This window comes from Dermacentor albipictus, chromosome 1, assembly GCF_038994185.2.
Source record: "Dermacentor albipictus isolate Rhodes 1998 colony chromosome 1, USDA_Dalb.pri_finalv2, whole genome shotgun sequence".
NCBI lineage: Eukaryota > Metazoa > Arthropoda > Arachnida > Ixodida > Ixodidae > Dermacentor > Dermacentor albipictus.
Window position 1 is genome coordinate 362,192,714 of NC_091821.1, and position 14,434 is coordinate 362,207,147.

At 43.5% G+C, this 14,434-nt stretch overlaps 1 protein-coding gene across 1 annotated transcript; it reads right to left on the reverse strand.

The window, feature by feature from the left end:
- Positions 1-707: 707 nt before the first annotated feature.
- LOC135911273 (zeta-sarcoglycan-like) lies at positions 708-14,044 on the reverse strand. Its single transcript, XM_065443471.1, has 8 exons — positions 13,783-14,044; positions 12,925-13,193; positions 12,622-12,726; positions 9,601-9,688; positions 7,843-7,962; positions 4,059-4,131; positions 1,183-1,306; positions 708-969 (listed from the first exon to the last, which is right to left on the reverse strand). Exons 2-8 carry the CDS (start codon positions 13,111-13,113, stop codon positions 775-777), a joined length of 894 nt encoding a protein of 297 aa, XP_065299543.1. The 5' UTR covers positions 13,114-13,193; positions 13,783-14,044; the 3' UTR covers positions 708-774.
- Positions 14,045-14,434: the final 390 nt, after the last annotated feature.

Consider the following 14,434-nt stretch of genomic DNA (forward strand, 5'->3'; position numbering starts at 1 on the left):
TCCGCAGACGTCTATAGAACGACGCATGGAGTCTGTATGTGATAAAATGATAATGGCGCTTGCCGACTGCCGAAATAAAGAACTAGTTTCGAAAAGAGCGACACTTTGGACTCGTACCTCCGCCGCCTTAATGCTTGAACGCTTTCGTTTCAAATTATATTCGGCACCTTTCTCTTTTCATTTCTTTTTGTTCAGATCCAGTTCTCTTTCATGCATGTTCTAAACAATATCAGATTATGTTCCATTATCGAGGGAATTACAGCTGAGGTGCAATTCGCAGTTCATGTTCGTTTCGACACATTGTTTTTACACCGTTATTTGAATAGCAAACTATATCAGAGAAAGCGCACTCGAAGGAAGTAACTTAAATCACCCCCATTAGCATTATTTTCTCATCACGCAGCCATAAAATACAATAATACGATGTGCAGTAGTAGCGTCATGCTCAAGTTTAAACCTTCCCCTTAGAAAACGTCCCCCCCCCCCCCCTCGCAGCAGGTAGTGGCCGCAGTTGATGTGTTTCCTCGCACAAAACTGTAGGCATGTTCGAAGGTCTGGACAAAGCATATCATTATTCGCCGAAGTTTAGACGCAAGTGAGGGCGGAAAAAAGCTTTAGGACAGGAAATAGCATCTTAACACGAAGAGCGTCTTAACTTCGGGGAATAAGCTAAACCAACTAGCCCAGCAACAAGTAAAGCATATGACTCCATGCATGTAGGTCCTGTATTCAGTGTTACGCTATGTAATTGGCTGGCATACAAGTTCCGCGGTTTTATGCAGTGATCGATGGTGCAGGAATGCTCGAACAGAGGTCTGTTGAAGCTCGGCAGTGCCGTTCCGAAGGTGTGAGAAAGAGCACGCCGTCGTCGCAAGAGCAGAGCTGGTAGACGCGTACGTCTGTTGAACGAACAGTAGGATCTGCCACTTCAAGGTCTTTGATCTCTAGTCGGCTGCAGTCCACCACAATCTGGAATAAAGCACACCATATTAAAACAGGTTTACTAAAGCTCTACGTTAAGTTAACAAAACGTCCAAAGAGTAAGGAAGTGGGCGTACAGAGTAAGCTGACATATAAATTCTGGCAAGGAAGACAAATTCGAACACCAAGTAGATCGCAAATAATTGCTTTTCAAAAAGGTGAAGGAAAAAAAGGAAGACAGAATTCATGCATCTTTTATACCTGTCCTTTCCTGGTGTGTAAATGGATATCTTGAAGAGATGTGACTAATGTATCACCGGCACGGGCAACCATGGAAACTTGCTCTTCTCCGTGGACGCTTATTCGCTTCGTGGGGGATTCGACCCTTGAATATAAAAGAAGGAACGCTAATTTTATTTCCGCGTTTAATCTGCCATGTTTCAGATCAAAGCGAAATACTTTTCGCTTTCGTGACGAACTACCTTAATTTATACTCGTACTATCTTGTAGTATACCGTAGAGGTAGCATCGCAAGATCATACAAATTACTGTCATTTATTAGAAATTCATAGATCTATGTTTCGTGTACTTTGCGAAGAATTCTTTTCTTTTCCAAAAATTAGGAATGCTCAGAACACACCGGAAGTAGCGCTTCCCCATCAGTTCCGTCTTACCTTATATTGTTACGGGGAGGTGTCAAAAAGGATTCCTGTGCAATATTTACACAGCGACAGCATGCGGTGCCACAACAACAGCGATGTAGACGTAGATGCAGATGTAGAGCATAGATGTTAGTGGCACATACATACCCACTCTGCGGGATTGGCCAATTACCGGGCAGTTCTTGGCCAATCCAAGAACAAAGCTGCTAAAGAAATTCAACCATTGTAAAAAAAAAAACTGTAATGGAAACAGCACGAAAAAAGGAAAAAAAAAGAGTAGCTTTCGGATGAACAAAAAAGAGCTACTCAGGAGTTCATTTCAACAAAGCATAAACCAAAAGCACGTAAAACGTCACAGCAGCCCGCAAACATCCAAAGTGCAATTGGTTTAGTCATTCACGCTGTCTGTCTCTTGAACTCCGTAAAAGAGGCAGAACAAAGCAGTTTTTTACCTATTTCTATTTTCGCCGCAAGGTTTTATAGGGTGACACCATGAAGGTACAGGTGCCGACAAAAGTGGTATACTCCACGCAGCGGGAGCCGGAGCAGCGGCACACAGCATCGCGAAGCCATCTACACTGACACGAGTCAAGCGACATGCCTGCAGATAAGAAAGGGCAACCATTGGCTGTCTCGATCCCAGATGCGGCCTGTAGATGGCACTGCGATGCAGTTTGCCGTTGCTCCGGCTCCCTCTGCGTGGAGTATACTACTTTTGTCGGCGCCTGTACGTTAAACAGTGACGTGTTACACCAGTTTTGAGCGGTTATTTTCCACTGCCAATTAGAGCGCATACTTAAACAGGTCACCATCTGAAGCAATACAGTACTTGCTTCTTTCCAACACTAGTGCTGTTGCAGCTTTCATCAACGACGTTGGAAGCTCTTGGCAGACTGCTTATTTTTGCATTTGGAGCGTCCAGTATGGTGGTTTCGCTCTTATACACATGATCTTTCCCTCCGGCCCACAAAAAGAAGTCCAGCAGTGTCATACTCGGTGACCTTGCAGGCCAGGGTGCAGGTCCGTGCCGGCCAATCCACTGTCCATTAAGAAGGTTGTCGAGCCAAGCTCGAGACTATTTATGCGCAGGAGAACCATCGTGTTGAAACCATAGCTATGCGCAAGGTTTGTTTCTATTGCTAAAGGGAACAAAAGGAACCTGCGTTTCGGGCGAGCCTATCTACAGAACTCTACAGAACAAGGTTAGCGCGCAAAATCACAGTCCCAAGTGCGACGTCGCGGTTTCCCGGCTGTAATTGTATGTAATTGAGATGTAATTGTGCACGTTATCTCTTAGCGAAAAGAAGTGAGGCAGGGCAAAGATCAGACGCGGTTCTGAGCCATCACCATCCCTCACCAGCAGTAAGGCGGCCAGTCTGTGAAAAAAAAATAATTATGGGGTTTCGCGTGCCAAAACCACGACCTAATTATAAAGCAGGCCGTAGTGGTGACCCCGGAAATTTGCACCACCTGGGGTTCTTTAACGTGCACCTAAACCTAAGCATACGGGTTTTTTCGCATTTCGCCCTCATCGAAATGCGACTGCCGTGGCCGGGATTCCATCCCACGACCTCGCCCGTGCTTAGCAGCCCAACACCATAGCCACTAAGCAACCGCGGCGAGTGGAGTCTGTGAATCGATGAGGCTCTGTAATCATGTTTCTTGAGCGTTCATAGTGCTCGTGGTGAAGTCGCCAATATATGTCGAAGGAAAGCTACCACCGAACGTTGTATGTGTAGCCAAAGCAGCTCGACCATAACATGAAAGTGTGACTCGGTCACATTCCTTTGACATGGCACAATAGTTTGGGAGCCCATTTGCGAAATATACACAATGCTGCATGCCGTCATCACACCCCCTGGGTTTCTCTTCTCCTCTCTTCTTCATTGAAGCCAGTGCTAATTGATGCTATCGCATTTTTCAGAGTCCTTTCGTGATAGCTTTCAATAGACGGCCAGTTTTTATCGCTGATCAAATCTACCGCGACAGTCGAAATCTTTCTGTTCTCACATTGTGACGGGTGTTTTGCAGATCGAGTGCAGTTTATGCACAGCATTGCTGGGAAAGACATTAAGAACATTCAGAAATTTTATCTCATGAATTGGACTTCGAGCAAAGTCGTTTTGAGTTTGTCGATCGTAGAAAACAGATACACATTAATTTTGCCACAAGGCTGCCCAATTTCTTTTTTCTCGAATTGAACTCAAAGTCTGTCAGCACCAGCAGATCATATTTAGAGAAAGTGACTATCAATGTTTGTTTTGCAAAGCTAGCTTCGTTGATTACTTATGTTGACCACAGACATTTACAACAACAGTACCCGCACTGGATTGCACTGAGCGAGCACGGAAACTTGCTCGAGAGAACTGAACAGAGCAGAAGTCCGATTTTTTGCGCTTGCTTACAGCAGTACGTGAAACAGCTGTGTTGACGTGTTCAACCTCAGAACTGGCATTCAATTTCAATCAAACTCACTTGAGGTCTCGGGCGGAACCACCTCTGACGACTTCAGCGTGCAGGGATCCATCCAGCTGAAATCCAGCCTTCGCTGCATAATTCACGGCGGAGAGCCAGCACAAAAGATTAAAATCAGTTTCGGTTATGCGCCGGCATATTTTTCAGCATATTGTCACCCATTATATAGTGTGTTTTGTACTCCTAATTCATGTTGCATATTTTGCCTGTTGCGTACTACGAGGCTGGAAGGGTAGGAGAATGGAACAACATTCAATGGGAAGTTGCGTTAAATGCGATACTTGAAAGCCACTACAGCAGCGCCCCGCATACGGTCTGTAAACATGTCGCACATGTAAAACCCAGCGTAAAAATACAGTCAGATCAGTCAGACACATTGGTACACAAAGAAACACAAATATGCGTTTCTGTTCTTTCCATTGCTTTTAATTGTATGCCGATAGCGTGCAGATCAGGTAACGTGGCGCACTGTTTAGCTTTTTCAGCTGCTGTCTACACAATTGTGTACAGCGAGATAGTGCATTAACAGCAAAAGCATTGATGAAGTAACGATATTAAAATGTGTCGCATGCATCCTTAAACACTTATGATTGGAACTGTGCTGCAGTTTCGAATAACGTGCGGAATGTTTTAGCACAATAAGTGGGAAGGCAGACGGTTGAGTGATTCTACTCGGTGTTAGTATGCTGCATGTAGAGGGTTCACTTCTTTCATTGTTTTTCACAATGGCATGCACTAGGCATAATTTTCAAGTAACTGAAGAAGTGATCTGCAAGTTTTTGAAAACACGAAATAGTTCATGTTCTCATATTTGATGTTCTTGCAATGAGTTTTCGCCTGGAGTGCACATTTTGCAAACTTGACGAAACTCACTGAACAATTTAAAATTCTTTATCTTTTCTGCAGCTCAACACTTTCTATGATTCTGAATCAACATGAACTATGAATCAACAGGATAAAGTAGTGTCTGAAAGGGTGAATATGTATTAGCACCTGACAAGGAGGAGGAGGAATAAACTTTTATTGTAGAACCAGCACTTTATGATGGCCGGGCCTAAGCCTCCCACGAAGGGACGTCGAGAGCTTGCCTCGCCGCCGCCTCGCGGGCGTGCTGGGTAACCCAGGTTTGGTCGTCGAGGGCGGAGCTCCGCAGAGCTTCATGCAACCTCGACGAGAGAGTCGTGGTGTTAGTCTGTGTGTACTGTACTGGGCACTTAAACAGCATATGCGGAAGCGTAGCCGGGTGAATTCCACAGCACCGGCAGTTGGGGGTAGTGTAGACGTCCGGAAATATAAGGTGGAGGCGGGCGGGTGAAGGGTATGTGTTTGTTTGTAGTAGACGCAGGGTGGTAGCCTGCGCCCGGCTGAACTTTGGGTGAGGCGGGGGGAAGGTTCGGCGACTGAGGTAAAAGGCCTTAACGAGATCGTTATAAGTTGTCAGATTGTCCCTGGTGTCCAACTCATCTCAAGTGACTCCGGTGCGGTTGACTAGGCCTCGCGCAATAGAGTGGGTGACCTCGTTGAGATTGGGTAGGTGTGGGTGGACAGGGCCCACATGGGCCGGGATCCATGTTAGGGAGATTATGCTGTCTTTAGAGTGTGTGTGTAGAGCATCTTACAAGAGAGCGAACATTAATATAATAGAAAAGTTGTGAGGTCGGTTTAATTGTGCAGCTGTGCTTTAGCATGATGCTGAGTGCTGGAGTAAGAATGAAGGAGAACAAAAGGAGAGCGAAAATATTAAGATTATGATTATAAGCAGATAAAATGAGATGCGCATATACAAAATATCAAAAAGAAAACTTTGCGAGCTTCACATTGATGTATTTACGTATTGACACCATACCTAATGAATGACAGAAGAACGTTGGAGGCTTTTCCGTTCTCATCCCAATAAATATTTTCCTGATGGCGCTTTTACTTATGAATTTATTTGAATATTACAGCGGTGAAAGGAGTAATACGCTCATGTTCTTAAAAGATAAAGAATGCCGTGATGTGCGCTGCGGAATTCCTCCAGGATAGATATAGCATGATGCACGATACGTATCAGCAATGCGCAGATTACGCACGAACACCTATAGTCCTTCGAGGTGGCACATCGTGCCAACGCCATAGTGCTTTACTTACAGTTGCTGCAATTTGCACACGTGAATTCTTGCCATCCTGTCGTAGCAACCTCGTTATTTTGCCTCTCTGTTTCTCGACATTTCTGTAATTTTTTATTGGAAACGAAACACTTTCACGACAAGTTTTCATTTTCTTGGCTTTGTCAACATATCGTTTTAGCAATTGTCTTCAGCAATAGTGTTTCCGCAGTAACAAAAACAAAAAGAAATGTGAAAGAAAGTCCAAGCGCGTCACTGCGCCATAATGTTAGGAAGTGACTAACGTTAAACAAAGGCTGGCTGATTTTACAGCCAAGTGGATTTGTCTATACAGTGTGTACCAGCTAACTTTGGCCAAACTGTTCCACGAAAAAGAAAATACACGGTGCAATATACAATTACAATATTTACAGTGTTTGGTCATCAAACCTCTGACGACTGAACGCTATAGGTCTTCACATTGTGCATTGAACAGGGTTTTTTCATTTTTTTTGTCGTTGAAGAGCTTGTTTAAAATTACCTTGTCGCATGCTATACGTGCTTGTAGCCAGGCGCGCATTTCTCAGTTGAATAATTTCCGACAATAAGCCGTGCGGCGGTAATGCGTGGTGTCATTGTGTTTTATCGGTAAACAGTGCTCTCTGTAATGTCAGCAAGAGTCAAGCTAAAAATAAAAATAATAGTAAACTAGGAATAACATTTAAAAATGGCTGTGGCTTAGCTAAGGTTAAGCCCAGGATGCGAAGCATACTAGCCTTTATTTTAGTTGTTGAACCACTGTTTAGCCTGGTGAACTGCTGTTGCTTGGTTATATTTGGTTCGGCTAGACGAAGAAACAACTCATGCGTTACTCTGCTTCGCCTTCAAGAGTGGAACGCGACAGCGTTCCCGTCGACCCGCCAAGGGGTGGAAGACAATGGGCTACGGCGCAGCGACTACGCGCCCCGCATTGGACGCGGTGAGCGTCGAGCAACGCAGCGTTCGGCGCGGCAACGAAATGTGCGCCTGAGCAAGCGACGCACTCCTGAGGAAACAGCTCGTTTCTAAGGCAACACCACATTCACTAGAGGCGCTTTTGTACCGCTTTGAAGCATCGTACTCGTGGCTCAGTGGTAGCGTCTCCGTCTCACACTCCGGAGACCCTGGTTCGATTCCCACCCAGCCCTTCTTGCAAGAGGTGAGCCAAAGCCACCTAGAAAATCAGTCTATGTAGCACGCCGCAACCTTCGCTTCTCATTGCAACGAGCAGCTGTCTCCAGGAGGCATCTCACCTCGTGAGTGTCTAGCAGAGGCAAGCGCAGCTGCTTATATACCGCCGCGACGCCGCGAGCGACGGCGCGAGTTGGAGCCCCGTTTCTCCGCCGTCGTGACGTCACGCTGTCACGTGGTATTGAAGGCGACACCGCGGCGCCTGAGGAGCTGGGTTGAGCTCTCGTAATATGCTTCGCATAAAAATTTACGCTATGTTCCGACATGCAGTGATGCGTTCTGTAGTACTTTTCAGCAAAGAGCTTTCAGACAGCACAACGCTTTCATGATGGGCGCAAATCATTGCGAACGTAGTGCTGCATAGTATTGAAAACATGCGCGAAATGGTGTCAAAAGCCCACAAAATGCTACTCGTGCACATCTGCACGCAAATATTTCTATAAATCTTTTTTTGGTGGTATACTTACTGGAAATTCGGAGATTGTCAGTTGCTACGACGACTTCAGATGGGTCGCTTCGAAATAAGACATTATCTTGAGGATTTCGCACCAAAAAGTGGCTACCGCGCGATTCTAGAATTCCAGAGCCTGAAATAAACGCAGGAAATTGTATCACTTGTATGCTCTAAAATACCAGTAAAAATACATTTGTGTCCAAGATTATACGTCCACTCCACCAAACTTAAGTGATAAGGAGTCAGTAAAGGATCGTACCTAATGATGTATAATGAATAGTTTGTTTTATGTTCCGCTAGCCAAAAGCTACGTTTCGATGTTTTTGTGTTCCAACGTGTTCCAGTGCGTTCAAAACACTTATAACCAGCACCATCGGAAAAGCTCGAACAGTCATATAATTTTTCGGAACTTGTCTGCCCTAACTTACTTGTGGTGTCAACTTCGTCGGTAACTATGTCTAAGTTCAAAAATACAATTGCGATCTTACGGCACTTCGTGGACAGTGATCTGCGCTTTAGTTCTAAATTCAAAAGATTTTTCTTTGCTTAAGGCTTTATTTCCAATTAAATTTTGCAATAGCACTGTGACTTTCAGTTGGAATCATTCGACTAAATACGTCACATCCTTGTTTGCCTATAGTTGGCACATACATTTACTTATCGACATGCAGCGATAAGAAATTCACATATCTGCAGCAACTTGCTAATGCGACAGCAAAGTGTGCATACGATGGTGCTTCTTTGAAGAAGCTCTTTCAAAAAAGTTAAAACTGAACAATTTGATTTCCGGCATAAAAGAAGCAAGCAGAAATTCCAGATACTTAGCTCACCGATGCTGACCGTAAAATGTGATGTTAATAAGAAATTTGAACACCACAAAGCAATGTTCAGCGCAAAATCTTCTAAATTGTTAGAATAAAGCTAATTCCACGTTTGTTATGATTTATTATATGGTTCATCGCTAATCTAAAGCTACTAACATTTCTCTTCCTCACAAAGCCTCCGCTGTAGCTTAAAAAAATGGTGCAAACTTGTTTCGATGAAGTGTATCTCTGCCTAGCCTTCACGGGCAATCTTACGGGCTTCGTTGAATGCAGCTCCTGTCAAGACTTTCTATAGTACGGTACCATGCATGTGCGGCGCCGAGCATTTGCATGGTCTCGAGGATAAGACACTGGTTCGAAACACGAGGCCTCTGCTGCCTATGTAACCTGCTGTATTACACGGATAGGCCACCCCTGTCCGTATGGTATGCTTTGCATGCATTGCTTTAAGTGACTCCAGCTGATCAATGTCCTACTCCATACGAGAAGGTAGCGTTTGCTATCTCTTATTGTCGGTCGCCAAAATTAAATTTCGAGGTAACAAGCTCAAGTGGCAGCGCTTTATCCATCCGAGAGCGCGTGCTAACAAAGAAAGCCACTCCTGAATCAGTGGCTCCTGTGGTAGCAGGCGACTTACACACACCCTTTCCGCACTCAAGACAGCCGCGATGGAAGCTGCACAAGACAGACGCGGAAGCATTTTATCAACGAGCCCGTATTTTAAGTACGCTGTCAAAATCAGTACCAAGCTACAAAAAAAAAGAAAAAACCTAAGGCGAGCAAGTAAAGACGAGTTAAGGTTATACTGTAGTTATGATATACCTATGTCGGCTGCTTAGGCATTCATGAGGTACGCAAAGTTGCCTGTGAGACACATGTATTAGGACGGTGCATCCTGTACAGTCGAAAATTATTAAAGGAAGTTTTCTAAATGTTATCAGACTTACCAAGAGTCAAACTGTTGTGATAGCGACCTTGTCGGTTCAGCGACTGCAGCTTGACGTCTCCAGCCGACTCTATTATTAGGCCTTTCTCCTAAACAATAAATGCAAATTTTAGTTAGCCAGAGTACACTGCAGCTTCTTATAGTAATTTTTTTAGAGGGAATATAACAAACTAAGTTTTTTTTTTTAATCGCCACGCATCTACTTCGTCGAGTGAAACACCTCTAGCCATGCTAGTGTTGACTGCTGGCAATAAAAGAAAACGCTTGAGCGTCTAATCTTAGGGGTGCGTTAATATTTAAAAAAACTTTCGCACAACGAATCGAATATTGTTCTATTCGATTCGGAACTTGTGTCAAATAGTCCCTGTTCTTAAACAAGAATATTTTTTAATGCTTTCCGAGTGCTTCACATTGTCAGGTGTTCAAGATCAATCATAAAACTGAAGCAAATTACTCCCCCTCCCCCTTCTGTCAGAGAGGAGATAAAGAATAGGAGGTTACACAAGCACGCCGTGTTACGTCAGACATTTCCAACTAAGCTGCAACCATTCTCTCTTAAAGTTCACCCAGACATGAAATTCAGTAATGGTTCTTGTTTGCTATTACTTATCGAAGCGTTAATTAAGTGTTCGGCTGAGATTAACTCTACACTCATGCCATGTCAACATTATTTGATGTCATAGTGGCACCAGCTGCAGCTATAATTCTGACCAGACGAATTGCACCGGAATCTTGACTACTAGCTGTAATTCTAAACTTGATAATATGTTTTCTTTCTTTTCTTTTTTTTTTTGCTCTGTCATCGCAGCACTCAACGCCCATTTCCGTTCTAGTCTCGAAGGTATGCGAAGATGCTAATAGGTTCATAATACTGCCTTTCTTCAACTATAATCTGATAATGAATGGCCATGCATACTGTGAATAAACTTGATTAATTGTGAGATGTTCTATTGGAGGTTTAGATAAAGGTTATTTCGTAATATGCAGAGTAAATACAGAAAATTGTTAATGTAGCGATTACGGAGACGTTAACATTGTTTTATAGTAATAGAAAAAGAGACTGTTCATTACTCGGAAACTATTCGAAAAGTATTACGCATTCGATTCGATTCGCTTTTATCGATATTCCATTCATACTTGCTTCGGTTTCAAAATTACTATTCCCACGCTCCTATACATAACGTAAGAGCCTCCGCGCCATCTCCTATACGTCATGATAACTTAGTTCTCAATAAGAGCCAATCGTACACAGTGATCATGGCGAGTAAAGCAGAAATCTTGAGAAAGGAGATGGTGGACAGAACGTGACGTCAGATCAACCATATTAATATTTTCATCATCAGATGACAAGTAATCTGTTAATATGTGTGTACAGAAAATATTGAAAAGATCATAAGTTGACACTAAGAAAGCAGATTGTAGGCTATACATGAATTAGTCGTGTAAGCATATAAAAAGTCTTTGCTCGTGTAATCATATGCGCGGTGATGATTTTTTAGTTTTACGGAAATGGTAAAAATCGCTAGTGGTAGATTGCATAGTTCTTGCCCTTGAGATGGATTATACGAAAAGGCGGACATTACTAGCATGAAATATTGAAGCACATGTTTAATTAATTCACAAAGATTAAATAATTAACCTCTTAATAACTACTTTATAGCAGATATTGCAATTTACGAATTGTAGCCGGTGAGTTTGCAGGACACATCCACTTGAAATTAATTTCCAGGAGGACATGATGGACAAGAAGCTAATTAGTGATTTTTCGTTAATTAGTTGAGTATGTGCTGCCATTTCTCTTGCAAGCAACGTCCGACTCTCAGAATAATCCAGTTCAAGGCCTAGAATTATGTTATCTACTAGAGGCGATTTTTAAAAATTACGCAAAGCTTAATAATGACCACCCTACATATAGAGGCAGGCAATAAATAGTGTCTTAGAAGAGGCACCACACCCTCCTCTTCGAAAAGGAGCAAAAAAATGGAGAGAGAAGAGGAAGGCACATCACAACACATCGCGTAATACAAAGAGTATAAGCAGTATACAAATGACAGCTTACTCCAGTAGGTGAGAAGAATTTTAGCACAACTTCGTTAGACGCGTATCGAATTGAAGCTCGGCCTTACGGCAATGCGAAAATCATTAGTGCATTTAGAAAAAGGTCAAGCTGCTGGAACTCGCTAAGCAGCAGGGGGCGACAACAGATTAATTTTGAGCGCTTCGCACGAACCGATGCCTATCACTCGTGATAGAGAACATAATATTGGGAAAGTTGTTGGTGAATAATATGTGTGGCCAAGACAAACTCTTATTAATAAAGAAATATTTGTAGACTACGCTGCTCCTTCTTACACAAATAGCAGGTAATTTGCTTTCACTAAAATATTGCTGGAGACAGTTACGAGTATATTGCTCGAAACAGTGTGCTGTGTAGTGTTCCAGGCCGATATTATGCTTAAATGGGTGGTGTTCATGCACACGTACGTTTATTATTTTGTTCACAAAATCTATTCTTTAGCAATGTAAAGGAGAACTAGTTCTCGCTGTGGAACATCCTAGCTCCGGCCTGCAACGTGATGACGGCACACTGTCCATTGCACAAGAAATCAAATGATGAGGAATATTTGAAAAGCATACATAGGGTCACGCGGTTTTCAATTTACAGTCGATGTGCAAGTTTTGTTTCCAAAGATCCCACTGTATATCGCAGCACAATTTCTCGGTACTAGTTGCTTTCATTTTGCATTTCTCACTCATAGGCATTCACCACGAAAAAGTATTTCAGCACGTAGCTTTGCTTGCTTTAGTATTGGGTTCCAGATATGTACATAGTGACGAATGTTTTTTTTTGTTTCTTAGGCCTCATTTTTTTTTTCATTCACGGCATTCCGATATTTCATGAAAATGCTAACTCAGCTAAAGGAGCTCCGAATCCTTCGTTCGCTTTGTAGAATACTTTGTCATTATCTTAATATTGTTATTATTTATAAAACGAAAACAAGCATAACAGGATAGTGCTTACCTGAGCAGTATGCTGAATGCGTTTTAGAGTAAGGATATCCAAGAACTGGCCATGCCCACTGATTTTCATGCCGCTTGTTGTCAAAGTCAAAGCACCTGGTCCATCCTGCGCAGTGAAAACGGTATTAACAATACGCTTTTGGTAAAGATCAAGGCTAATAACAAAACAAATAAACAACATCAACGCGTTGCTGGCTGAAAAAGTTAGGTAAACGGAGTTATTGAACTGGTGCCTGCCAAACCTGCGTGTATTACACTTCCGAGTAATTCATTGTCCTGTTAAGGATGCTTGTGCATTACTTACCGAGCTCAGGTCTAGGACTTTTATGGCCCACATTAACAAGGAGGCGTTCAGCGACGTTATGATGATGGTGGTCGCCACGAGCATATAGAGCATTTTCTTGCGCCAACCGCTCAGCAGTTCAGTGTCTCCGTGTGGTGGTGTCAGATGCACGCTCATGGTTCCATTGCGTGACACTGTGGTAGATGCCATTCCGGTGGCCCAAGTGCCACAGCAAGCGGCCGCGGGTATGCAAGTTTACGAGTCCTCGCTGCGCCGTTCCGCCATGAGAACTGCGTGAGACACAAGGGGACAAACCGTTTGACACTTTTTGGTTTGGCACACATCTAAACTTTCGCTCAGCAATGGTATAGAAGTGACACATTATAAATAAAAGGTAACTTAAAGTCATAGCTCTTTAAACACGGGACAGATTCCTTAGCCATGGCTGCACTCTTAAAACGTTTCCACTCTTTGGGACGTATCCTGTTCCACAACGATAATCGTCCTCTACTTTGCCCACATTTCCTATTTTTAGTGCTGCGAGCGCGGTACTTCCAAGTGACGAACGGCATGCGCGTTATCAGCGTGACATAGCATCCTCGACAGGACAGTAGCGTGCGCAGCGTTTTCAACTCAGGTGAGGCAGATGACGATTATCGTTGTGGGACAACTATACACCCTAATAGATGCAACTCTTTTAAGAGTGTGGTGTTATAATAATATAGCCGAATAAAATTTCCCACTAGCGCCCTCGGCAGATGTACCAATTTGCGCATGTGTGCTTATATTTTCAGAGAATGGAACAGCACGATAACACCGGACCAAACTTTTAAAGCAGAATATTCTCTTTTAAGAAGCGTTCAAATGGATGGAACTCACTTGTATGAGGGCGGGCCTCCGTCTGAACTTCGATCAATCGCTCTCCCGAGGACTCGGGGATCAGCGGTCGTTTAGAAGCGGCGCCGCTGGCAAGAAAATTCAGCCTTGTGCAAGTGGTGCGTTCAAATGGCGCCAAGTTGTCATTCATTCATGTCAATTGAGCCAATCTAATGCAGTCATTTTTGCTGTCAGCGCGAGTAACAATAATTACTGCTCTTTTCCACAGTCCTAGTCAACCTATCTGAAACTTCGCACGAGATACGAGAGATTCAGGGCTGAAAGATTTTCGGTGAATACCGAGCCATCTAGTGGCGCCTGGTGCAGAAGCGAATGCAGACGCTTCGTACTCTCGATAGATGCCGACACCTACACTGTGTTCCTTTGGCTCGCTCTTCATTTCGCGACTCGTCGCGGTGGCTTAGCGGCTATGGTGTTGCGCTGCTGAGCACGAGTCGCGGGATCGAATCTTGACTGCGACGGCCGCATTTCGGTGGAGCCAAAGTGAAAAAAAAAAAAAACGCCCTTGTCCCGTGCGTTGGGGGCGTGTTAAAGAATTCCAGGTAGCCAAAATCATAGCCTCATAATCAAATCTGTGGTTTCGGCACGTAAAACCACAGATTTCAATTCAATTGGTTTCGCGTTTCTTTCAGTA